The sequence below is a fragment of the Solanum lycopersicum genome, chromosome 5 (genome assembly GCF_036512215.1).
Source record: "Solanum lycopersicum chromosome 5, SLM_r2.1".
Classification (NCBI taxonomy): domain Eukaryota; kingdom Viridiplantae; phylum Streptophyta; class Magnoliopsida; order Solanales; family Solanaceae; genus Solanum; species Solanum lycopersicum.
This window is the reverse complement of record NC_090804.1, coordinates 48,559,331-48,587,131: the sequence shown is the minus strand read 5'-3', so window position 1 is coordinate 48,587,131 and position 27,801 is coordinate 48,559,331. Positions and strand designations below refer to the sequence as shown.

The 27,801-nt window shown below is 37.6% G+C and overlaps 3 protein-coding genes across 6 annotated transcripts in view; 2 read left to right on the top strand and 1 right to left on the bottom strand.

The window, feature by feature from the left end:
- The window catches only part of LOC101251091 (probable 3-hydroxyisobutyryl-CoA hydrolase 3), a 73,722-nt gene extending 70,549 nt beyond the window's left edge, over positions 1-3,173 (bottom strand). For all 4 annotated transcript variants that reach the window (XR_003246946.2, XM_010322971.4, XM_026031194.2 and 1 more), the window contains exons 1-2: positions 3,021-3,173; positions 2,880-2,922 (exon numbers count right to left, since the gene is read on the bottom strand). Coding sequence is in view for 3 of the 4 variants with exons in the window: in XM_010322971.4 (XP_010321273.2) it covers positions 2,880-2,903 (24 nt within the window). In the remaining variant the exon portion in view is untranslated. The remainder of the gene's footprint in view (positions 1-2,879; positions 2,923-3,020) is intronic.
- Positions 3,174-22,517: 19,344 nt separating this feature from the next.
- On the top strand, positions 22,518-23,240 carry LOC138348861 (uncharacterized). Its single transcript, XM_069298455.1, has one exon. The coding sequence runs from the start codon at positions 22,518-22,520 to the stop codon at positions 23,238-23,240; it is 723 nt and encodes a 240-aa protein (XP_069154556.1).
- Positions 23,241-23,938: 698 nt separating this feature from the next.
- On the top strand, positions 23,939-24,421 carry LOC112941462 (uncharacterized). The gene is made up of 2 exons (XM_026030951.2): positions 23,939-24,164; positions 24,270-24,421. The coding sequence occupies exons 1-2, from the start codon at positions 23,939-23,941 to the stop codon at positions 24,419-24,421; spliced, it is 378 nt and encodes a 125-aa protein (XP_025886736.2).
- The last annotated feature ends 3,380 nt before the right edge of the window (positions 24,422-27,801 follow it).

Genomic DNA, 27,801 nt, shown 5'->3' with positions numbered 1-27,801 from the left:
GTCCTCAATGTCACAACTTAGTCGAAGACATCAACCACATTCTAATTTTCTGCCCCCATGCACAATTTTTATGGTCTAATATTAAACTTTTACATCTACTAAATCGTCAAGATTTGATCATTGCACGTCGTCTAGACTGGATCCCTACAATAATCAAACAATCTAAGGAAACTCCTATCTATCCCATCCTTTCATCCACTCTTGTTTTCTTTGGTATTCAGACTCTTTGGATTAATCGAAATACTAACCACTTTAATCATACCAAGAATTATCCAGATTACAGACAAGCAATTCAAAAATCTATTGAGTTTCACTCTTTGGGACAAAGCACTCGATCTGAAAGTCAATTTCCTTCAACTTATCTTGGTCACCCCCTCCTCTTAACTATTTTATATTAAACACTGATGGGGCATGCTCCAGACTACTCAAAAAGGAGGTTTTGGTGGAGTCATTCGCAACTTTTCCGGATTGTGGATTATTGGATTCATGGGATCAGTACAAAACACATCTCCTCTAGCTACTGAAATGCTTGCGCTATTTCACGGTCTCTGCATTGCTCAACTTCACAACATACAACCGTTACAAATTGAAATGGATGCTCTGGCAGTCATACAACTACTTTGTAATCCTCATGCTAATGAATCTAATCTCTTGTTTGACTGCAGGTGGCTTTTCACCTACTGAATAACACTAAGCTAAGGCACACATATAGGGAAAACAAGTAAGTAGCAAATAGTTTAGCTAAAGAAGCATCTCCACAAAAACATTTGGAAGAGATTGTTGTGTTGAACGCGCCACCAAATTTTGTCAACTCCATACTTGCTGATGATCAGACAGGGAAGCAAAGGAAAAGGGTCATCTTAACTATATCTTATAATCATAGTAATTTAGATAGTAGTAATGTCGGTAACACTACTGTTTTGTATTCATCAATCTCTACCTTTTTGTGTAATATGCAATCTTTGGGTAGCATTGAGCCTATGGCTCCCTGTATGATGCAGTAATATATATAATATCGTTATTTACCAAAAAATGGAAAAAAAAAATCCTCTATATGATCCTTTAATAAATATATCAGATGGCTCAGGTTAAAGTAAAAAAGAATGGGGGATGTTGGTATTATATTTTGAAGGGAGAGTACTTAGGGCCCGTTTGGCCATAAATTTTCCAAATAATATTTGGGAAAAATTTGGCAAATAATGTTTGTCCATACAATTTGTCATATTATTTGGCAAATATCCCAAATTTCCAAATACTAGTTTTTTCTAGTATTTGGGCCAAATATCATTATTTGGGATATTTTAAAAATTAAAATTTTACCCCAATCTTTTATCTTTTACAAAAACACCCTCTCTAGTATTTGCTTGCGTTGTATTATATCATTTTTTACGTGAACACCAAAATAGTGATGAAATATTTAGTGAATATTAAATAATGATATGATTGTTGATAAAAATTATTAAAAATTGGCTTTAGGTAACAAAGTCATGTACTTTATCTACTTCACAATGTATGGAATAATTCTTGTTGCACTCACTCCAAATTACCACATTGCTTCAGTGTCATGGACATTATTTGTTGTTGTTGTAACCAACATTCAATTGACTTGTAATACAAACTTTTAGTTAGTTTTGATAGTTTTTAAAACTTGTGTGTACAAATCATATTTTTCTAAAAAGATGAAATATATTTTCCAAATTTTATGGCCAAACACATGGTGAAATTTTACCCAAATTTTCACTCAAATAATATTTGCCAAGAATATTTGGAAATCTATGGCCAAACGCTAGCTTAATTATAAGGGAAAATAAATCAAATCCAACTTGAAATTGGAAGCAAAACTCACTTTAGTACTTTCACTATACGGGCATTTAAATACCCCTTACCATCTTTGAATTGCATTAAATACAACCCTGAGAGTAGAATACCATTCTCACATGCCACATCATAATCATGTAAGCACCACGTCAGCACAATGTCATTAATTTTTATTTTGTTTTACTTATTCACCTTTTGTTTTCTTAACCTCATTACATTAATTAATTAACATTCTAAAATCAAAATTGCCACATCTTCTTCAACCCCTTCGCTTTAACCCCCCCCCCCCTCCCCCCTCCCCCCTCCCCTCTCCCCCTTATTCTTTCATGGTGAAGAAGACATTTTGGGAAGATAACAAAATAAAGAGAGAACAAAAATATTAAATATTTTGTAAAAAATAATTGAACCCACAAATTTTATTTACTTCTAAAAATAAATTTCACATTCTTTTAAATTTAACTTGTAAAATTTTTTTAAAAAAATATTAGTTAGATATTGGCTAATAAAAATGTTACGTGTATGATTTTACCTTTCAACTTTTATTTTTTTTATCAGTTCACGCGTTTTGAGGAGAATGACTACACCCACTTTGTCACGTCAGCTCTTAGGGTGATATTTAATTAGTTCAGAATTAGTAAAGGGATATTTAAACGCTCGTATTGTTAAAGTACTAAAGTGAATTTTGTTGAGGAATTTGATGTATTTTCCCTAATTATAATAATCTAATTTAAGATTGTAGATCACATACTGTATTGTTTTTTTTCCTTTATGAAAATTATTGGATCTGTCAAGTTAAATAACTAAAACAGTACTTGAGATCTAAATATTTATTAATTTCGAGCAACTCCACAATTAATATGCTATGATGAATATCTTTTAAAAAATAAAATAAAAAAAGTGTTTGTTGTTAAACTTTGTATATAAAGATAATAATTTAGCTAGAAAGCTCTTTCACACACACCCAAAACATATATACTAATTTCATCTTATAAAGCAAGTTATGTTGTAACGCGAGAATAATAAATTAATAGTAATACATAAAGTTGAAAGTTGATATATACCTCATTAGTAAGCCTAGAAGACATGTTTTTGGTTCTTCTGAATCTGTTAAATATACAAATTATATAATGGTGAAGGCTGAATATTTTTACAAATTTTGGCAACTAACAGAAATATAAAGAAAAGTTAAGGAGTATAGGAACCTGAAATAGGAAAGGTGATGAGCAGAGAAAGATTTGACGATGGATCCACTGCATATATATATATATATATAGCAATGCAGTGGGGGAAGGGGGGGTGGGTGGGTTATATCATCTTTTTTTTATTCCACAACCCACCCTTTTAATGCATTTACTGCCATCAGAAAAGTCGGTTGAAGTTGTTGATATGTAATTCTTTTTCAACCATTTAATTTACTTACCACGTGGGCTCTTTAGGTATAAAAATCTATTAAAATCAAACTACATTATATTTAGCTTTAATATTTATACTTATTTAATATAAAGTAAATCAAAAACGAAAAAAAAAATCAATCTAGAATAAAATTACTTTTATTATACTTTAACATTTTACGAACCTCTGATATAACGATGACACATAAAAGTATAAAGAGTAGAAAATAAATTATATCAAAAGAAACTTTGTACGGAGCCCTTTCAATTTTAATAGCTTTATAGAAAAAAAATTGCTTATTAATTCGAAATCAAACAATTACTTTTATATTTTATTTAATTATTTAATAAAAAGAAAAAAAAGTGATTAAAAATTCAATTGGCTAGTGAAATTACTATCCCCTAAATTTTTAAGTTAATTTTTTTGAATTATTTTAGAAAATAATGATGGTATTCGTGAACCTCTTTCAGGGTCTATACTATTAATTAATCATCATTAAGAAATTAAATTAAATTTATTCAAAGTTCAATAAATATTTTTAATTTTTTGTGCTATAGTAGCTAACAAAACAAGATACATTTTCAGTAAAATAGCCACGTGTGGGTTTGTTGTAAATTGAAAAGGACAGAAAGTATGAAAAGATATGAGACCAGTGCATTATTCATCATTTTCTTTCTTGTATGTAATTTCTAGTGTTGCTGAAGACTTCCATTTATATAGAATTAGGAACAAGTAAATACATGTGAGGAAACAAAACTAAAGATATAGGAGTATAATAGATCCAGAATATTACTCCTTCCATTTAAACTAAAGATATAGGAGTATTATAGATCCAAAATATTACTCCTTCCATTTAATTTTACGTAACATCATTTGATTTGATATAATATTAAAATAAAAAATAAGAAAATTTTATAATTTGTGATTTAAGATGTTGCTTTGATATTTTAAAGTTAAATTATTACTTTTATTATAGAAAGATCAATTTTTTTTGGGACGAACTAAAAAGAAAAGTTTGTATAAAATGGGAATTAAGGGTACTAGTTTTTACTACTTAATATATTTTAGTTTCAATTTATGTGATATAATTTAATTTGACACGAAATTTTTAAAAACCTTAAAACCTTAGCTCAGAATGAAGCAACAAAATATTATATAAATATAAATTTTTTTATTAAGAATAATATAAATATTTAAAATTTAGAATATACTGTCATTTTTTTGTTATAATAGCTAACAAAATAAAATGCACTGTCGTAAAATAGCCATGTGGGGGACTTGTGAATTAAAAAAACTAAAAATCCTGAAAGAAATGTGGGACCACGTACAAAAAAGTTACTATTCCCATAGAAGGAAAGGTGCATGCATGAAACAGTCACATTTAACATATTCAGTAATCAAAATTACCTAATTTTCCCCAATATAATAGATTTATCACAAGTCAGCCTAAAATCCAATATCTAACAAAGTGCGGAAGTAATTACAATCCAACAACAATTTCTATTATGAAACCAAGTCATATAATTCAATCCCCAAAACCTGGTTGTCACGTGCACAAGCCTCTAATGTAAATATTAGAATTGAAATAAAATAAAAGTCTAAAATGAAGTTGTCTTTCAAGTAAAAACAAAGTCATAAACTGGAGTAGGAAAGTTCGCTGAGATGACAAGCAGCTACCTCCCAATCCTCCACAAGATGCCTCCGAAACAAAGAGAATGGAAGGTATCACAAAAATCCGGGCTCGTAACCTACAAAAATTTGTAGAAACTAGGGGTGAGTACCAAACCACGTAGTAGCCAACAAGCGAACCTCTAAACACAAGTTAAGTGAACAAAATACGGGTACTCCTTACACCCTATGTAAACCTCCACACTACAGCCTAATAGTTTATAATTTACCAAACACACAACTCAATAATCACATTCTATCAGTTTACACATTCTCAATAACAACTCAATATTCAACAGTCACAAGCTTCGCAGAGAAACACTCACAAGATCAGAAAAACACGTGTTCAAGTTCATCAATAATAAAATGTGCAATGCCATGAGATGCATTGTTAAATATAGTGATGCATGTCTTTCTTAAAGATACACACCCGCTATCTCTCAGTCCGAGACCCATGGGGACATATCTGTCCATGCATCTGTCGCGGCGCGCGACATGACCCTCGAGAATAGTAACCTTCACGGCGCGCGATACTTCCCTCAAAATATGATATACATCGCGACGCGCGATATGACCTTCGAAATGGTACATCCTCTTACCACAACCATGTCTCAGATACAATACAAATGACATGCTCAAATGAAAATGAGGAGATAACCATTTTGATAACAAAGCGCAATTTACAACAAGGAATACAACACCAACAAATCAGCAACAAGTCTCCAAATCATTCTAAACGTCACACAAGAAAATACATGAATTTCATACGCTTAACAAGAGTTTATAAATCTACTTGTCTTAGCCAATCGAATAATTACTCTTGGACTTGAGCCTTCCCTTTTCATTGAGCTTCCAAACCAATGGAATCTATTCAAGTATATACGCACAATAAGGTTTCAGAAGTAACAACACTCACGCTTTTATGTGTTTAACCTTGACCTAAGAATTCGCCCCAAATTTATAATCAAGTTTGTAATTCTTGATGTCAATTAATATTTCAACTATCATATTTTTCATGTTTCAAGGCTAAGGTTAAATCTCATATTTCCTAAATTTCAAGTGTGGGGTTAAGTCATAATTTCTCCAAACACTACAATACTATGGTTAACATATACTATAAGAAAATTGTGAAACCAAAAATTAATGTCATAAACACTAACCTTTACTACATCATACAACATAAAATTCACAACCCAAAACCATCAATTGATTATCATATTTAATTAGCAATCACGTGGCCATCATTACATAATGATTGGCCACTGATGTATTCCTTTTCCAATTCCAAACAAATGTACATAAAGTGACAGAAGTTAATTTACAATCAACACGTTTCACATTTAATTATAATAATAATAGTAATAGTAATGAGTCAGTATGCACAAACTTGCCTATATTATTGCTATATACATACATATGTGTGCAGAAACTAACGAGCACCTAAAGGCAAAAGAAACTTACTCGGAGCAGTTCGTAAGCCGCAACTGTCAAAACCCTTCGCCCTTTCTTCTTGTTCCTTTTTTTTTGAATTAATTAAGTACTAAGAGTGATAGGTTTTACCCACATATTTTATTAAATATAGGCTAAAGGGTATAGGGTCTTACATAAATTATCACTTTAGCCCATAAACTATCGATTTATCAACTTAAGTTAAACAAATATTAAAAATTCTAAAGAGGATCTTTTGGGTCATTACATTATCCACCATTAAAAATCATGTTCGTCCTCGAATATAGAGTAAAAGTAATCACCTGAAGCTTCAAAAAGTTGAGGATATCTGGCAAGCATGTCAGACTCTGCCTCCCAAGTTGCTTCTCTTACTTAACGGTGCTTCCATTGCACCTTCACTGAAACAAGCTCCTTGGTCCTTAGCTTTCGGATTTGCCTATCCAATATAGCTATAGGCTCCTCCTCATATGTCAAGTCTGGACCCAGCTCCACAGAATCGAGTGAAATCACATGAGATTCATCCAGAATATACTTCCGAAGCATAAACACATGGAAAACAGGATGAACTGCCGACAAACTAGGTGGCAAGGCCAACTTATAGTCCACCTCTCCCACTCGGCTCAAAATCTCAAAAGGTACAATGAACCTAGGGCTAAGCTTGCCCTTCTTTCCAAACCTCATCACACCCTTCATGGGTCATGCTCGGATCCAAACATGATCACTCTCCATAAACACTAAGGCTCTAACTCTACGGTCTGCATAAATCTGCTATCGACTGTGAGCTGTCAATAATCTATACTGAATCATACGGACTTGCTCCATAGCATCTCTATGCAAGTCTGTATCCAAAGATTCCATCTCCGACGAATCAAACAAACCAATAAGACCGTCTTCCATACAACGCCTCAAATGGGGCTATCTGGATGCTAGAGTGATAACTGTTATTATAGGCAACCTCCGCTAAGGGTAAATGTCAATCCCATCTATCTCCAAAATTGATTACTCACGCTCGAAGCATATCTTCCAACACCTGAATTGTCCTCTCAGACTGACCATCAGTCTGAGGGTGAAATGTTGTGCTCATATCTAACTGAGTACCCAGACCATGCTGTAATGCCTTCCAGAAGTGAGAAGTAAATAGTGAGCTTGGATCTGATATGATAGAAATAGGAACTCCATGTAGTCGCACAATCTGATTGATATATAGCTCGACTAACTTTTCTGCCGTATATTTCACCCGAACCCGAATGAAGTGGACAGACTTGGTCAGCCTATCAACAACAACCCAAATAGATTCATAACCACCCATTGTGGTAGGTAAACCCACAACAAAGTCCATAGAAATCCGCTCCCACTTCCAAGTAGGAATAGGCATCCTCTGAGATACACCCCCGGGCCGCTGGTGCTCACACTTGACCTGCTGGCAAGTCAAACACCTCGAAACAAAGTCTGTAATATCTCTCTTCATCCCACACCACCACTAATGCTGACTTATATCATGATACATCTTTGCCTCTCCCGGATGGATGGAATATCGAGAACAATGGACCTCCTCAAGGATCAATCTAATCAAATCGCCTGTCTTGGGCACACAAATCCTACCTCCGGTCCTCAAGACACTATTAGAATCAAGGACAACCTCCTTAGCTTCCCCTCTCAATACTTTGTCTCGAATGACACATAACTTTTCATCATTAAACTGGTGTGCACAAATCTTCTTGACTAAAGAAGATCGAGCCTCAATAAAAGCAATCATCCCATCACTCTCCTCTGAGATCTGCAATCGGACAAGACTGTTAGCTAACAATTGAACATCTCTAGCTACTGGTCCTTCCTCAATACTTATAGATGCAAGACTCCCCATGCTATGAATCTTCCTACTCAAAGAATCGGCCACAACATTGGCCTTCCCTGGATGATATAAAATGGTCACATCATAGTCTTTCAGCAACTCAAGCCATCTCCGCTGCCTCAAGTTCAAATCTCTTTGACTAAAGATATACTGAAGACTTCGATAATCAGTGAATATCTCACAATGCACTCCATACAAATAATGACGCCATAACGTAAGTACAAATACCACAACCGCCAACTCTAGATCATGAGTAGGGTAATTCTTCTCATGGGACTTCAATTGCCTAGAAGCATAAGCAATCACCTTCCCCTTCTGCATCAACACACCACCCAATACAACTCCTGAAGCATCACAATGTAAAGTCTACACCCTCCTTAGGTAGAGTCAACACAGGAGTTGAAGTCAACAAAATCTTGAGTTTTTGAAAGCTCTGCTCACACTCATCAGATTGCTGAAAACACACATCTTGTCGAGTCAATCTAGTTAATGGAGCTGCAATATTAGAGAAACTCTGAACAAATCGTCAATAATAGCCTGCCAATCCCACAAAACTCCGAATCTCAGTAGGTGAAGTAGGTCGCGTCCATCCTCTAACTGCCTCAATTTTGGACGGATCTACTCTAATACCCTCTTTGGACACCACGTGTCCCAAGATTGTCACGGAATTAAGCCAGAACTCACACTTTGAGAACTTGGCATACAAATTCTCTTCCCTCACCTCTGAAGTACAATCCTCAAGTGTCGGACATGGACCTCCTCAGTCTTGGAGTAAACCAAGATGTCATCGATGAAAACAATAAGAAAAGAATCAAGGTATGGTCGAAACACCCCATTCATAAAATCCATGAATGTTGCAGGGCATGAGTCAATCCAAAGGACATCACTAGGAACTCAAAATGTCCATATCGAGTCTGAAAAGTTGTCTTAGGGATATCTGATGCCCTAATCTTCAACTGATGATACCAAGACCTCAAATCAATCTTAGAGAACAATGATGCTCCCTGTAACTGATCAAATAAGGCATCAATACGCGGAAGAGGATACTTATTCTTCACTGTAACCTTGTTCAACTGTCTGTAATCAATACACATTCTCATAGTCCCATCCTTCTTCTTCACAAACAATAAAGGGGCACCCCAAGGTGATACACTAGGGCGAATAAAACTCTTACTCAATAAATCTTGCAACTGATCCTTCAATTCTATCAACTCTGCTGAGGCCATACGATATGGAGGTATAGAAATAGGCTTAGTTCCTGGCTCAAAATTAATAGCAAAATCGATATCCCTATCGGGAGTTACATCTGGAAGATCAGAAGGAAATACATCGAGAAACTCCTGAACCACAGAAATAAAGTCCATGGGAGGTGATTCAACACTAGTATCCCGAATAAACGCTAAGTGAGACAAACACCCCCTCTCCACCATTCTCTAAGAATGAATAAAAGAGATAACCTTTCTAGGATAAGAACCACTAACACTCTTCCACCCAACCCTCAGAACACCAGGCATTGCTAAAGTCACAGTCTTAGCCTTACAATCAAGGACATCGTGATAAGGATAAAGACAATCCATACCCAAGATAACATCAAAGTCTACCATAACCAGAATGATTAAGTCTACCCAAGTGTCATACCTAGCCAAAGAAACAAGACAGAATCGATACACTCGCTCCACCAGTAAGGGCTTACTCACGGGTGTAGAAACATGAATAGGTACAGTCATGCTATCACATATTATATCAAATTCAGCAGCAAAATACGTAGACACATAAGAGAATGTACAACCTATATCAAACAACGAAGACGCAGGTTGATGGCTTACTGGGATGATACCTGTAATAACAGCATCAGAGGTCTCCGCCTCAGGTCTCCCGGGGAAAGCATAGCAGTGGGCTTCTCGTTCACCTCCAGCCTGGGTGGTACCATTACCCCCACAGTGCTGAGTTGCAACTCCACTACTAGAAACTCTATTACCTCTACCTGACTGAACTCTGCCACGACCTCTACCCTTTGGTGCTGGTGGTCTAGTCTGGAATGAAGAATTAGGTCGAGGCCCATCACAACCCCTTGTTGACAACCAATTTTGACTCTCTCCGATAATTTAATCCGCGAGCTTCTCAAATTCCAACAAGTTTGAAATAGTTGACTTTATAAAAATCCAAAAGTTTTTCAAGTCCCTTTAAAGTAGTTTTAGTCAATTTTTAAGTGATATATACTTTTATGTTTTTTCATATATTTAGTTTATTTTTATAAAAAATATTTGGTTTTTAGTTTTATTCAACGCTCTTTAATTTTATTTTGTCCAATTTAATATCCTATATTTTGAGCCCTTAGTTTATAGTTAGATTAATCATCTTATTTTGGTAGAATTAAGAGGCTTGTCAATTAATTAACGTCAATTCCATCTATTTAAAGTTAAGTCAAAATTGCTAGTCAACTCAATTTGGTTAATTTTTAATATTCATTCGGCCAAAACTGCAATCCATTGGCCAAATCCTTAATTCAAAATATTATTTTCTTTTTATCCACTGTGAATCCATTTGGGACTTTTACCTTGAATTCTTTTGGACAGCCCATTTCCTCAATCGAAAGACCAAAATTTGGGCCCTTTTACTCCTTTCCAATGGCCCACTCCAGATTTCAGCCAGCCCAATTCCCTTCTTGACCCGACCCAATTTCCCTCCTTCTCCTTTATGCAAAAGCAGCAGCTAAAAGGGGGTGTTACAATTTTGTCGGCTTTCACAACGTCTTTTTCCGTTCGTACGAACCTACAGTCGAGCAAGGCATGCGAGCATCGTTCATCCGATGAGATGACTCCACGTTGCCTTGCAAGGACGAGTAATTCGATCTTGAGCGTCAATGCCTCTTCCCTTTTTTGTAATGGAGTTGAAACTTCAAGAAAAGGTTGTCTGTCCGTTTTGGTGACAGTCTTAGGTGGTGTTTTTGTATTTCGAAAGATCCTTGATTCCGAGGTTGCCCCCCCCCCCCCCCAAATTCATGGCCCTCATTCTGGACCTCTATATAATCTTTTGATTCACTGCAAAAGGAGGAGGGTTTTTTTTCTTTTGAAAATTTTTAGAGCAAAATAGAAAGTTACAGAGAAAATTAGGAAAAAAAATTTTGTTAAGAAATTTAGTCATTCATTATTTCAGCATGAAAAGTACAAAGAAAGCTTGAGGGAGAACATTGTTTTAATATAGAAAAATATTCCAAAAGATTTTTTTTGATAGCTCTTTTGTTTGGGATAAGCTGTTGTCAAAGTTTCCATTCTTATTTAGGTTTGAAGTTCTCGTCGTCGGTGAAAGTCACCCATATCTGCTCGTCTGAGTTTCATTTCGCTGCACCCTTAAAGGTAGGAGAAACATGTTCAAACCTAATAGTAAATTTGTATGTCGTTTCGCCTTTTACTCGATAGTCGGTAAGCTTTTATTCCTTCATTTTTTTATGTCCAGTACCTTATGGTGGGTTTCACCTGCCTAATACTTGTGTTAATATCGTTTTCATTGATTTTTTGCTACATGTTTTTTCATTTCATTCTATTTTACCGGGAAGCATGATAAAAATGGGTTTAATGTATGTGTTTAAGTCATGGTCGAGAATAATACCGAGGTTATTTCATTTCCCTCATTTTCGTTGTTTTGGAGTTTGTCGTTTGTTTCCTAAGGGATGATGCCCTTTCCGTTTTCTTGATTTAACAATTGATATTTGTAGATTTATTGTCTGTTAGATCGAGTTAATGCACAAATTAATATTCTTATCATACATTTCATATTCGTGCCTCGCTAATGTTTAAGCCTTATTTTCTTTAAAATACTTGAAGCATGAATTTTATTTGGCATTGATTACTGGGTATATATTTTTTTTAGCATAAGGTCAAAGGATGGTACTTAATCATGCATTGTCGGGATTTGGTTTGGTTTGTTTGGAGAAAGTAAAATGAATAGATAAACGGATCTTTCGATAGTGTGTTGTTATAAATGATCTTTATTGCCTCATTTTTTTTGTGAGTTCCTCCGTCTGGAACTATAAAAACTTATAAGATATCGCTAAATATCTATTCCACTGTTGCTACAATCTCTTTGGCTGGAAATGTTCAACTCTTATCACTTCTAATTATTTGGTACTAGTATGTTTTGAGATTATATAACACATGACAAGATTTGTATATCTTTTTTTTTCCTGTTTTTTTTTAAAACTGAGGTTGAGGACATTCTGCAAATGGAAATATATGTGTGAATGCATCTATGAGTTTGTTAGTTAGATTTATTTTTAATTATGGATAGACATAGTCTTTTAACCATCCGTATAATGGAATAATAATAGGGTGTATGGTATAATTTCTCCCTTGTTTCCTTCTTAAGTAAAATAAAAATAAAAATTTGTATCCTCGTAATTAATTCTCTATCAATTGATAGCCATGCTATTCGACTTTAATTTATTCGTACTGTTTTAGTTGAAATAATGTTTGTGCATGAGCCCCTTGGATGCATTATTTTTCGTAATTGATGAATCATGTCATCGTCAGAGTTCAGGTTTGAAAGATCTAATTACTATCAAATACTAATTTTAACTCTCTTCATTTGCATGTAAAATCGGTTCGAATGCTATGGAATCCACCCTCTCAATTTCTTTCGGACATGGAAGCCTAACTTATTCATTTCTTCGAGTCTAGGCAGTTCCAAACCGACATACAGATCCGAAGAATTAAAGATAATCGGAGAAGATAGACTAGAAGACCCATTTTATTTTTTGCATTTCATATTGTATTTATTTTTGGGCAGAAGCCCTTGTCGTCTTTTACTTTACCATATTTATTTTGTGCAATTACTTTTTTAGTTTAGGACAGGTACAAAATGGAGTCGAAATCCAAAAAAAAAATGGGTCAAAAACCCAAAGACAGGTGGGTCTAAATATTGGTCAAGGCGAACAGAAAACCCAAATTTGGACCCAAATCTCTCTCCCTCTCTCTTTAGTTGCCTTTTATTACTTATCTATTTTTATCATCGTTAGTTCTAAAGGTTAGAGAATCCGATTCCCCGCAAAACGCCACTTTAGTTTTAACGACTCAATCAAATCAAGTAAATGACTTACAAGATTTTACAAATTAAAATTCACTTAGATGAATAATTTTTCACTTTTAAAACAATCTTAACTGATTTTGCATTCATTTACAAATATCTCTAAAAAGTATTTTTATCACAGTTGCAAGTCTTAGCCAAATATAAAGTTAGTTGTCGAATAGCCGTAATTAAGCGGAACGTCTTAGGTGCTTTCAAAATCATTCTAAGATGTTAATAGGAATTCTCGAACCCCTTAGAGTTTCAAAAAAGATTTTTCCTGTTTAAGTATTTTTGAAAACAAGTTTTCTTAATTTTCTTAAAAATTAAGTGGCGACTCTCTAAAAAGTGGAAAACTCTTACAAAAAAAACATTTTTCCTTTTTTTTTATAAAACAGAAATGGCCACTCTGCTGGAGAGCAGGAGGATTCTAACGTTAAAACTAACGTTATTTGGCTATTTGTGATAAATTATTTATTTGTTTAGTTTACCTTAGTTTTAAATTTGTTGCATTTCCATGGCATTCTTCTGCCAAACGGTAAATAGTATCCATTAGGAAAAACGAAAGTTACGTGACTTTCCATGGCTTTTTTCAAAAATACACAAGAATTCATTTGAAAGTATCAAACAAATAGTTGGAATGCGGTCATCCGACGTTGTTTGGTAGCTTCACCCCGATGTTTGTCCGACTCGGATAACCGTCAACTTGAAAACTATTCTAGTAAACCTAAGATAGAGCGAAATAAAAACCCCACGATACATCATATTATTTGACATTTGAATGATGTGCATGTGAAAACCAATTTGGGGGTAGGGAAAAATCTAAGTAGTTTCTGTTTTGCAGATATGGACCGTTTCCCAAAGTTCAACATGGTTGTCTCAACGCCACCTCAACTCACGATGTGGTATGATAATTTGGATGAGAATCATAGAAGAAACCTCAAAAAATACGTGGGTGCATTAAAAGAACTGATCAACATGAACGGTTGACAAGAACTGGTTGAGGTACTTATGGGATATTGGGATAGCCAGAGGATGATGTTTCGATTCAAAACCACCAAAATTACCCTGACTTTGGAGGAAATAAGAGACTGTATAGACAGTGTAGGAACTGGGATAGAAAGGAGAGCAAGAAAACAAGAAGACATCTTCATCCTAAATAAGCCTTCCGTAGAGGATATTGCAGACTGGTTTGGGTTGGGAAAGGACTTTGCCTACTTGTGCCAAGAATCCCATGTAGCATTCAGGGACCTTTATATCCGATTTGGACATGCAAGCTTCTACGTCACTTACAACCGAGAGTTCAAGATCTCTTACATTATTGGGAACAATGGTCATCCCTCATGGTCAAAGTTTGAGTATCAATACCATAGTTATAACACTCGTGCACACCTTGTTCAAAGGGTATGAGAACCAATGGACAACAAAATACCACCCTATAGCTCCGGTCATCCTGTCCGACATGTATCGAGCCTTGGGAATGTGTAAAGAGGGACATCGATAGTTCCAAGGATGCAACCTACTCCTTCAGTGGTGGATCCTCAGCAATTTAGCAAAGGGTGTTGGGACTCGGAAGCTGCATACTCTTGACAACAAGAATACCCTCAAGGATTTGAATGACCTGTTGTACTGGGAAAATATGAATAATCAGATAACACGGGGGAGATGGACTCAAATTTTCTCCGAATTAAGAGAAGAAGACCTCCAATGGATGCTCGACCATTTTATCACCAAAGAATTCATCGTGGAGAGCCGTAGACAGTTGTGCTTCCTCTACCAGGCATTCAGGAAATTTGACCTTATGCACCATTTTGAGTCTTGCGACAGTTCGGGAGGAGACAAACTGTACCCAAAGAAGCGTACTATGGCACTTACGTATACGATATTGGAGATGATAGAGTGCACAACGCGTCTGAAATGTTTAGAGAATGGAAAAGCGCCAAGCGTATGGATAAAGACACCATCGCCCTTGACCGATTCAATGTTGGGTACGAAAAGGGTTACAAAGAATGGCTGAAGAAGGACATACAAAATATCTCCTTTCAAACCCCGCGTAGCTTTCACAGCGTAACGGACAGAGAAGCCAAAGCAGTGGCCGAGCTACAAGGGGGAAAGGAAGAGGCCAACAAGGTGTACGCTAAGATTGTCGAGAACCAATATACTCTTGAGAGGGTGACTCAAGAGGTTGAAAGAATGAGGCGTGGTTATGATGATTTTGATAACTGGATCAAGGAGAAAATCGAGAGGATGCGATACGAAAGCTTGGAACACAAAGGATGCCTTGGTGAAGGTTTCTTGTTGATTCTAAGATATATGTTTCAGCAACACAAGGCTCAGAGGGACGGTGACGGAGCATGATCATCTGGAGCGACATAGTGGACCTCACCCCTACGTGGGTTTTTATATGTATTTACATTGTTTTAGCCCCCGCGTGGGCCTGCCTTTATTGCACTTTCAAATGGCCCCTGCGTGGGTTTGTTTTTAATACTTATTTCCCCTTTGTGAACATTATTATTCAATAGTAAATTTTATTTTGGGGGAATTGTTTATTTCGTTCAAATTCACACGTACATCATTCAAATGCGCTAGGCCTACCCTTTGAGCAAAAGGGTCCCCCTGTATGTTTTAGGACGCAATATACGTATGTTTAACTACTTAAGTGTTATGTTGCTATGGATGAGGATATCGTAAACCCACTCCTATCCAGAAATTTCTAAAGAATATATAGAAGCCACTATTATAAAATGTCTGACAAAAATTCCCAAGTCTCAAGTTTCTCACTCAAAAGACTACCTCCTATACCACAAATCCTAAAACATTACTCTACCGTCTTAGGAAAGGCAAAATCAATGCTATGGACAAAGGTAAGAACATCCAGATGGAGCATACTGAAGTAGAACTACAACGAAAGATTGAACGGATCACTCAGGAAATTCAAGAAGCCACGGATTAGGGGCTCAGAGTCGACATGGCCACCGTAATCTACAAAGCTGCAACCGTGACGTTGGATGAAGATCTAGCATCACAGATGTAAAGAAAGAAAGATGTTGAGATGGAGACAGAGGATTTGCGAGAAAGGTTGGACATGCTTTGATTGAAAGTGCAAGAAAGAGAAGCGAGGATAGAATTGGAGACATACACTCTGTTAGCTAAACTTTGGAAAATGGACGAAAAATACCCCGCCTATTAGCAAGGAGCCAATAATGGTCCCTACAACGCTCACCCTGAAGCGACTGAGGAAGACGACGACGAGGAAAGTGTCTATAAGCCTCCATTCCTAGGTCGTCTGAAAGGAGGAGACTAATGTTGTAACAAGAAGAGAAATGACTAACGTGTCACCATCCTTTCATCTTTTAAAAAAAGGAGACTCTACTGTTTCATTTCAATTTTCTTGTAATCATAATGAATGGATGAATGAAAATGTTTTACCTTGTACTCGAACTACGTTGGTCCTGAATTCTCCTTGTGAGATACGTAGGCAGCTTCCCTAGGCCCGAACCCTATCTTTAAAAATTTTCATCCCCCTCCTCCATGTTACGAGAAGATACGAAGACTGGATCAACAGACGTCCAAAAGCAGCTGCAAGAAGACCGCAGCTCAACGTGATTTAGCCTTCCCGAGACTGTGTCAAAGCTAAAACAAGCAAACTCCTGCTTGTTATAAAAATGTGTGTGTTTCTGTCCTCACTCGTGGGTTGAAGATATCCTCAAACAAAGAAACTTGTGTGTTTATCTGCTCTCTGTGTGATATTATGCATTTTTGTACTCTCAATCTGCACTGACAAATCTGCTTTTGAGATGTTTTCCTTCTCAGGTACTTTGAAACTGATCTGTGTCGATCAAAAGCTGGAAAATCATCCTTATTTCACAAGATCAAAAGGTCCCACAGATTCCTTCCCTAGACAAAGCTCAGACAGAGGAAAGGCATTCATGGGAGATAACAATGAAGAAGTGAGTCTTATTGACGTTGTGGCGGCTCAGCCCACCGTAGCAAAAATGAATGAGCTGATTATGCAGCTGATGCAACAGATTGTAGAGATGAGAGTGCAAATGCAACGGAGACAGGATCTGCCTCAACCTGGATTTTCTTCTAACGCTATTGATGGGAGGCCTCCAATATACTTCCCTTTCTCAAATATGGATCCAACTCAGAACCAGCCTTCTACACCTGTTCATAATCCGTCAATTATAGATCTAATTACCAAAAATCCCCAATATGCTTCAGCATCCTACCAAACTCAATCTCCTCTTCAAAACAACCATCCTCAAATGTCACCCCATCCCCAAAATACTCACCATTAGACCGCTCCACCCCCACAAAACCAAAACCAAAACAAAGATCAAAACCTAAATGCTTTCAATCCCCAAACACCCCACAACCACTTAAATCAGAACACTACTCCTCAGGCCTACCCACAAAATCACTAAACCGCCCAAAATGTTCCAAGTCCCTTCATAGCTCCACCCCTACCAAAGAGAGCCACCTTCCAATTTCCCGTTCCTACCGAGCATGAGGTGCACGGTTCTGAGTTGGACCAATATAAAGAACAGGAAAAGGAATGGAGGGAAAAGGAGGACGCAAAGATCGATATAAAAGGGTAAATAAAAAAGGCCATGAAAGAGATACAGTGCATCCCAGACATTACTGGACTCAGTTACGAGGATTTGTGCATCCACCCAGATTTGAACCTTCCCAAAGGGTTCAAGATTCAGAAGTTTGACACCTTTGGAGGAGTGGGCAACCCCATGGATCATTTGAGAGCCTATTGTGACCAGCTCATGGAAGTTGGCAGGGATGAGGCCTTGTTGATGCGGCTTTTTAGCCGAAGCCTGTGCGGGGAGGCCCTTTAATGGTTTACTTCACATGAAACCAGGCAGTGGCCCAGTTGGAATGCGTTGGCCAAAGACTTCATCGACCGAGTTGCCTATAATGTCGAAATAGTTCCCGATCGATATTCTCTAGAGAAGATAAAGCAAAAGCCAACTTAAAGCTATACGGAGTTCGCCTATAGGTGGAGGAAGGAAGCAACAAGAGTAAGGCCGCCCATAACTGAGAAAGAGATCGTCGAAGTATTTGTGCCGGTGCAAGAGCCAGAATACTACGACAGAATCATGTTGCTCGTTGGAGCAAAATTTGCCGAGATAGTAAAAATTGGTGAGACTATCGAAGACGCTTTGAAATCGGGGAAGATAGTCGTGTATCCGTGTTACCTGGATCTTCAGGATAGCTCAAGAAGAAAAGTGAAGAAGTTGTCGCTGTCTCGTATGGGGGAAGAAAAAACCCCAGAAGCTCGTCGTATTCCCAAGGTCGTTATAGTCCTTCCCCAAAGTCCCACCAAGCTTACTACCCGCAATCCAGTCATCCCAACAATCATAATACTACCCCCACTTATCCGAATGCCCAAGTTCTGTTGTACCAGAGTCCACCCCTTAATCTTCAAAAATTTTCTCCCATGTACCCAAATTACCCTCAATCTTACAAAATTCCATCTCCCTATTAGAATATTGCTTCAAACTGTGCCAATGTACAGTCGAGCTACCGAGCACCCCCGCCCATTTATCAAGTCCAGGATCCATTATACAAAAATCCCCTTTCGAATTACCAAGCTCCATTGCCAAATTACCAAACAAACCCATACCTTAGAAACCAAGCTCCCCGTCCGAATACCCAAAATAATGAGCAGGTGCCTCCCCCTCAACAAAGCGGTTATGACCCTTCCAGATCCAGATTTGAAAAGAGTCCTTCAAGGAACTTTACTGCAGTTGCTGAAAGCCGGACCAAACTGTATGAGAGACTGGCTGCGGCTGGATACATCCACCCTGTGAGGCCCAAGCCAGTGGATGTTAATTCAAAGTTATACAAGCCCGATCAGAGATGTGCTTATCATTACAACAATGTTGGACATGATACGGAACATTGTATCAACCTCAAGCACAAAATTCAGGATCTGGTCGATTAGGATCTAGTCTGTCTCCAACCGGAGGTGCTAAATGTCAACACAAACCCGTTGCCGAATAATGGAGGTGGCAATGTTAATATGATCGAAACGGATGAAGACTGCTGTGGAACGAAGATGATTACCCCGATCATTCACGGCGATTTGGAGAGGGCTATCGCTTTTTTAAGCATCAAAGAAAAGAGAGAGTTTGTTATTTTGACACCTATAAAGGCTGTTGCCTTGGTGCCGTCAGAAACTCTCGCCAATCCTAAATTTGTCATTAAAAATGCGGCAACTCAACGCATGACCTGGTCTGGAAGGTGTTACGCTCCTGATGAGCTTGCTCTCGGAGGACAGAAGAAGGACAAGGCTAAGAGACCGATAAATGAAGGAGAAGCGAAAGAGTTCTGGAGAAGGATGCAACCAAAGGATTATTCCATCGTCAAACATTTAGAGAAGACTATGGCTCAAATCTCTGTATGGGCCCTGCTGATGAGCTCTAAGTCCCATAGGCAGACCTTAATGAAAGCTCTCGATGATACATACATACCCTCTGGTACAAGTAGTGATAACGTGGCTACCATGATTCATCAGGTTACTCGAGGGCACCGGATCAACTTTTGTGACGATGAGCTGCCACTCGAAGCAAGATCACATATCAAAGAGTTGCACATTACCATGATATGCGTGAAAAGGTTGTCAACCACATCTTATTACATGACGGGTCCGCTTTGAATATCTGCCCATTGTAGACGTTGAGGCAGCTAAGGTTTGACCTTGGGAAACTGGAGCAAAATCAGGTCAACGTGAGAGCTTTTGATGGTGTTCAAAGAGACACATTGGGGGTAGTGAATTGGACCCTTCAAATGGGACCCGCAGAGTTTAGCGCGCAATTTCAAGTATTAGATATAGATACCACTTACAACCTTCTTTTGGGAAGGTTGTTCATCCATATGGCTGGAGTCGTCCCTTCTTCTCTCCATCAAATGATGAAGCTTGTGTGAAAGAATGAAGAGTTGGTTATTCACGGCGAGGGGAGTCACCTTGGAAGGCAGGTGCCGATCATTGATGAGATACCGCGAGGTACAGACTTTTATATGGTGGAGCTAGTGAATGCCACCGGTGACGGCTTGGCCCCGCAGACCCCCATGCATGCTGTATACAAAATGATAGACACTTTAATGCTGCAAAATGGTTTCGAGCCAGGGTTCGGATTGGGAAGATATTCCCAAGGAATTATTGAGCCTGTTCCGGTCCTTGTTAAGGGATCAAGATATGGCTTTGCTTACATCCCCACAGATGATGACATGAAGGTGAAGAAGAAAAATGATCAAGCTTTGAATAAGCCAATTCCACATCTGTATCAATTATTTGCAATACGGGAGTATGCCGAGCATGAATACGTTAGGGAAGGAATCTGTGACCTCTTCGAGGATATCGATGTTGTTGCCGAAGAGAAGGTCGATCTAGCTGGTATTCGCGATGCTGAAAAAGGGGACGTGCTGCAAAATTGAAACTCCAAGCTGATCCTGATACCCCGAACTCTTCGGTAGAAAGGCGTCATTTCATGCACATTAAAATCGGTGGTAGTTCGGAAAAGGCCCGAGACCCACCATTTTGCAATTTCTTAGTTGTTCAAATTTTTAATTTTCATTGTGATGTTCAAAAAGGAAACATGTCCCCATGCCATGGCCAAAGTTTGCTTTGTTTTTAAATGAAAGCCTCTTTGTTTTAACCTTATTTATTTAGTTGTTTGTTATGCCTTACTTTCCTAATTTTGTCTGTTTATGATTTCAGTAACATAAGTTATAGACCCGCCAATGTCATGTCATGTCACGAGCTAAATGAATAAAATGAGGTAGGTGACAACGGGGTTGACAATTCTTGAGAAGAAAGTGAGGAACCAGACTATGCCGTCGAGGAATTCCGGCAGTTCGAGAATCAGCATAAACCAAATCTAGAGGAAACGAAAACAGTGAATTTTGGAGATTCGGAATGTCTTAAAGAGGTTAAGATCAGCATCCACCTAAATGAGGTTCAGAAGGAGGTACTAGTTCATTTGCTTTTCGAATATAGTGATGTGTTTGTTTGGGAAGTTGGTGACATGCAAGGGTTGAGTACCGATGTCGTATCTCATAAGCTACTGATCAACCCAGGGTTCGATCTGGTGAAGCAAAAAACTCAAAAATTCAAGCCTGAACTAAGTTTGAATATTAAAGAAGAGATCACCAAGCAAATAGATTCCCAATTGGTGGAAGTAACACAATATCCAACCTGGCTGGCCAACGTTCTTTCTGTCGCCAATAAAGACTGGAAAATAAGGATTTGTGTTGACTATAGAGATCTCAACAAAGCTAGTCTGAAGGATAATTTTCCGTTGCCGAATATTCATATTTTGAATGACAACTGAGCCAAATATGAGATATAGTCATTTGTGGACTATTACGCAGGTTATCACCAAATTATGATGGATGAAGAAGATGCGGAAAAAATGACTTTCATTAGACCTTGGGGTGTAAATCACTACAGGGTGATGCCGTTCGGCCTCAAGAACGCCGGTGCCGCCTACATGAGAGCCATGACAATTATTTTTCACGACATGATTCATAAGGAGATTGAAGTGTACGTGGACAATGTCATAATCAAATATCGTGAGTGTTCGAATCACTTGACACATCTAAGGAAATTTTTTGATCGTTTGCGTCGGTACAACTTGAAGTTAAATCCCGCCAAATGCGCTTTTGGAGTTCCAGCGGGGAAGTTGTTGGGATTTATAGTCAGCAGAAGGGGTATTGAACTCGACCCCTCTAAAATTAAAGCAATTCAAGAGTTACCTCCGCCGAAGATGAGAAAAGAGGTGACGATTTTCTTAGGGAGGTTAAAGTACATCAGTCGATTTATAACTCAATCAACTGTGGTATGCGAGCCTCTTTTCAAGCTGCTAAAGAAAGACGCCACGACAAAGTGGACTGAAGAGTGTCAGACTACTTTTGATGCTATCAAGAACTATTTGTCCAATCCGCCAATATTGGTTCCTCCGTGAGAAGGGAGTCCTTTGTTGCTGTATTTGTCTGCCTCAGATAGTGCATTTGGATGCGTACTTGGTCAACACGACGAGACAGGAAAGAAGGAAAGGGCTATTATTATATAAGCAAGAAGTTTACTCCATACGAGTATTGTTACACTTTGTTGGAAAGAACGTGTTGTGCATTGACATCACTTGCCCAAAAGTTGAGACACTATTTGTCTTCAAATACTACATACCTCATTTCCAGAATGGATCCATTGAAATATATTTTCCAGAAAGCGATGCCGACCGGATAGTTAGATAAATGGAAAATGTTGTTGAGTGAATTTGACATTGTGTATGTGACTCAGAAAGCGATAAAGGGACAGGCTTTGGCTGATCATCTTGCAGAAAATCCCATTGATGAAGAGTATGAACCAGTTAAGACTTATTTTCACGATGAAAAAGTGTCGTTTGTGGGTGAAGATATTTCTGAGGCATATCCAGGTTGGAGATTATTCTTTGATGGAGCGGCGAATCATCAAGGTAAACGTATTGGAGCAGTCTTAGTGTCAGAATCTGGTCAGCACTATCCCATGGCGGCTAAGCTTCGATTTATTTGCACAAACAACATGGCTGAATACGAAGCTTGTATTCTTGGTTTGAAAATTGCCATCTACATGAATGTTTATGAGTTATTGGTTATTGGAAACTCAGATCTTTTGATTCATCAAGTTCAAGGAGAATTTGCTGTGAAGAACCCGAAGATTATACCTTACGTACAGTATGTGCAGAAATTGTGCAAAAGATTCTGTAAAATCGTGTTCAGACATACTCCCAAAATACATAATGAATTGGCCGATGCTCTTACCACCATTGCTTCGATGATTAAACATCCGGATACAAATTATATTGATTCTCTGGATATAGAGTTGAAAGAACATCCAATCCATTGTTCCCATGTTGAAGCAGAACCAGACGGTTTGCCTTGGTATTTTGATATAAAGAAGTATTTTGAGTCTGGAACTTATCCCAAAGATGCTATGTCCAATTAGAAGAAGTCGATACACCGTATGACTCTCAATTTCTTTCTAAGTAGAGAAGTCCTGTATAGGAGGACTCCAGACTTAGGTCTTCTTAGATGTGTGGATGCTGTTGAAGCTGTGAAGCTTATTGAACAGATACATGCCAGAGTTTGTGCACGCATATGAATGGACTCACTTTGGAAAGAATGATCCTACAATCCAGATATTTCTTGATGACTATGGAGAATGATTGTTGCATGTTTGTGCAGAAAATGTCATAAATGTCAGGTGCACGGTGACTTGATCCGAGTGCCACCTCACGAGCTTAATGCTATGAGTTCACCTTGGCCATTTGTAGCTTGGGGCATGTATGACATCGGTCTGATAGAGCCAGCCACTTCTAATGGACACAGATTCATTTTGGTCGCCGTTGATTATTTCACTAAGTGGGTGGAAGCAGCTTCTTACAAGTCAATAACCAAGAAAGTGGTGGCTGATTTTGTTCGCAACAATCTGATATGTAGATTTGGAGTGCCAGAATCCATCATTACTGATAATGGGGCAAATCTCAACAGTCACTTGATGAGAGAGATATGTGAGCAATTTAAGATTACTAATTGAAATTCAACTAGTTATCGTCCCCAATGAACGGAGCTGTAGAGGCCGCCAATAAGAATATCAAAATGATTTTGAGGAAAATGATCGACTAGCATCGAGGTTGGAATGAGATGTTACCATATGCTTTATTGGGATACCGCACGACTGTCAGGACATCAATTGGAGCCACTCCATATTTGTTAGTATATGGAACAAAAGCAATTATACCTGTTGAAGTCAAGATGCTGTCTTTGAGAATCATCCAAGAAGCTGAGTTGAGTAACGCTAAATGGGTTAGCAAGCGGATTGACCAACTAACTTTGATTGATGAGAAGAGAATGGTGGCCATCTGTCATGGTCAATTATATAGGCAAAGAATGGTTCGTGCCTTTCACAAGAGAGTAAGAGCCTGAAATTTTGAAGTTGGTCAGTTGGTTATTAAGCGTATTTTTCCTCATCAAGACGAGTACAAAGGAAAGTTCGCACCAAACTGGCAAGGACCTTACATGGTTCCCAAAGTATTATCTGGAGGTGCTTTGGTCCTATCGGAGATGGATGGCACTGTATGGCCTAAAACTATAAACTTAGATGTTGTCAAGAGATACTACATGTGAAGCTTCGGTTTGCATTTTATTGTTTACTTGTAATCATTTTGTTTGTTTGTATTTGTCTTGCTTAAATTCTACCCTTCTTGTAATGAACTACGTCTTACCTGATTTATCAAGGATGAGATACGTAGGCGGCCTATGTCGGCTTCGGTCACCCCCTTTTATACCCTGTAATTATTTCTTTGTATTTAGAACTATGTTCGACCTGAATTCTCAAGAACGAGATACTTAGGCGGCCTATGTCGGTCTCGGTTGGTTTCTTTGTAATTTTTATTCATGTTAAAATTTTATGAGAACTACGTTTGACCTGATTCCTGCATCAACAGGATACGTAGGCGCCACAAGGGTTCGGTCATACCCTCCGTAAGATTTCTACCCCTCTTTACAATTGGGATAAAATTTTTGAGAGGGACTAAAAAATTCTCGAGAAGAAAATTCTTCCTCAGCAAGTCAAGACAGAAGATATTTTGAGATTTGCAACTGGGACATAATTTTTGAGAAGATCTCAAAAATTCCGCGATCTGCTCAGTTACAATGGAAAAATAAGCAAGATGTTAACTGGGACAGAAATTTTGAGGATGACCTCAAAATTTCAACACAGATTTATCTGCAAGTCCTGGGCAACTCTGAAAAACTCCCCAGCGAATGATCAGATAGGCCTTCGAGCATTAGACTCAAAGAAGTTTGTTAAGCCTGATATGACATGACTTGGCAGAGACCCTCTTTAGATACTATTTCTCGAAAATTTATTTCTCATAAATTTTCCCTTTTATTTTTCATTTCTTTTGACATAAAATATTGTCTTATCCATCAAGAGTGGGAAGGTCGGGAAATCAACCGGAGATAGAAAGACAAAGAGCAAACAATTGAAGAAATCGACACAGATCAGCCCGTTTATAAAACTAACAATGTTTCTATGGACGCAGGTTTATAGTTTGCTTTGAAATCAACAAATTCTTCCGATGGATGAATATGGAGAAGTCAAAAGAGGAGAAAACTATCCCAAAATCAATAGTTTTTCCTAGAAACAAGAAGCATTTTACATTACTTATGTCGAATACTTGGTAATATTAATTGTTTATTTCAATCCATTTCCAACGACATGAGATTTATAAAGAAACGTCTGGCTAATTCAAAGGTGAATCAAGCAAAAATCTCAAGGGAGAGTTTATGGTTTTCGTGAAGGACGCTATCTGCATCACATTATCAAACATGACAGTGTCGTTACCCGGAGAGGTCATTTATTTTATTATCAATCAAGACGATGCATTACCCAGAGGGGATAGTTATTTTATTGTCGATTAAGACAATGTAATATCTGGAGGACGTTTTATCGTTATCATCATCGGAGACGATATGAATAAGCATGCATCGCGAGTCAATATTCATGCATCGTGAGTCAATACTCGTGAATTGCAGAAAACCATGCATCGCGAGTCAATATTATGCGTCGTGGGAAGATTTCATACCCCGTAGAAAATTATGCGTCGCGGGAAGACTTCATACCTCACAGAAATTATGCATCGTGAGAAGATTTCATACTTCATAGAAATTATGCATCACGGGAAGATTTCATACCTCGCAAAAATCATGCATTGTGAGAAAATATTATACCTCGCAGAAATCATGCATCGTGAGAAGATTTCATAACTCACTGAAATTATGCATAGCGAGAAGATTTCATACCTCGCAAAAATTTACGCATCACAAGAAGATATTCATGTCATGTAAGAAAATATGCATCACGAGAAGATTTCATACCTCGCAGAAATTTACGCACCACAGGAAATATTTATCCGTTGGCATCAACCACATTCTGATTAAAGTAAACAACATGAAAAGTACGTTGACATCAAAACAAATATAAGCATCGCATCAGCATTTATTTGTTTCGATATTAAGTGAAGAGTGCATTGAAGATTACATTGCAAACACCAGGCATAAGCTTTATTTGCTTTACGTCAGACCGATCGAATTGACGTCGAATATCGAGGAGAACAACAGAGTGTCGACATGGTAAAAGACACTGTCTCCCATCCTAATTGCATTTTTAAGCTGATGAGTTTTTATCTCAGTCTTTGTCGAGAGCATCCAAAAGAATGAATTCTCCAAAAAACACAGGGGCGGGCGACGTCAAAAGGGATACGACACAACGTGGAAATTTTTCTTGGCAGCGAACTGGGACATAGTCCAAAGAGGATTGTCAAACTCTTAGGACGCGAGCAGAGGAGCGACTTCCACCACAATCAAACCGCATCCCTATTAGAAGGAATGTGGGTTTTTCTTTGGTTTTTATCAGTTTCGGTCTCGCATCCAAAAATTTTGATATCATCCGGAAGCAGGTTTCCAATCTGAGTGACAGTGCAACAAGAGTTTTGGAAATTACGACTGTGTGAGTTCTTAATTATAGGTGTGAAGTTCACCACATTCATAACTAAGAGGTTACAAGTCTCTTTTTCATATTCGACTTAATTTGTTACTCATCCCCAACCAAAGGTCATCTAGCATAATAGATTTCCTTTTCAATCAATCGAGCCGAATCAGAAGCAGTCTGATTTCTAAGTGCAAGTATATGTAGGCGGGCCCAATGTTGAAACTCGGCTGTATTCCAACATTCGCTCTTGAATCTTTTTCTCGAGAATTTTGGTACCTTCATGATCTGGTATTGAGATGACTTTGAATTTTTTCAAAATCATGAGTTAAATCAAGATTATCGAACTACAAGTGGCCTAAATTCTCATATAGCCTGAGATATCTAGAAAATTCATTTTCGAGATTCTACCATAATTCCTAAATTCCGTACCAAATCTTGTTGAAAAGATGAATTTGTGCTCGGACAAAATTGGATTGGTCATATTTCATTTTCCTCGAATTTCTTGCATCAATCCTAGTAAAATGAGGGACAGTTGTTGACAACCAATTTTGACTCTCTCCGATAAATTAATCCGCGAGCTTCTCAAATTCCAACAAGTTTTAAATAGTTGACTTTATAAAATTCCAAACGTTTTTCAAGTCCTTTTAAAGTAGTTTTAGTCAATTTTTATAATTTTTAAGTGATATATACTTTTATGTATTTTTATATATTTAGTTTATTTTTATAAAAAATATTTGTTTATTTAGTTTTACTTAACGCTCTTTTAATTTCATTTTGTCCAATTAATATCCTATATTTCGATCCCTTAGTTTATAGTTAGAATAATTATGTTATTTTGTGTAGAATTAAGAGGCTCGTAAATTAATAAACGTCAATTTTATCTATTTAAAGTTTAATCGAAATTGCTAGTCAACTCAATTTGGTTAATTTTTAAAATTCATTTGGCAAAAACTGCAATCTATTGGACAAATCCTTAATTCAAAATATTATTTTCTTGCTACCCACTGTGAAG

Bases quoted from the DNA above. Each gene is read 5' to 3' on its own strand.
- LOC138348861 (XM_069298455.1), top strand. From the start codon at position 22,518: ATGTTGTTGAGTGAATTTGACATTGTGTATGTGACTCAGAAAGCGATA.
- LOC112941462 (XM_026030951.2), top strand. From the start codon at position 23,939: ATGTTACCATATGCTTTATTGGGATACCGCACGACTGTCAGGACATCA. The intron at 24,165-24,269 runs GTCAATTATATA...TTCCTCATCAAG, and splicing joins AATGGTGGCCATCTGTCATG to ACGAGTACAAAGGAAAGTTC.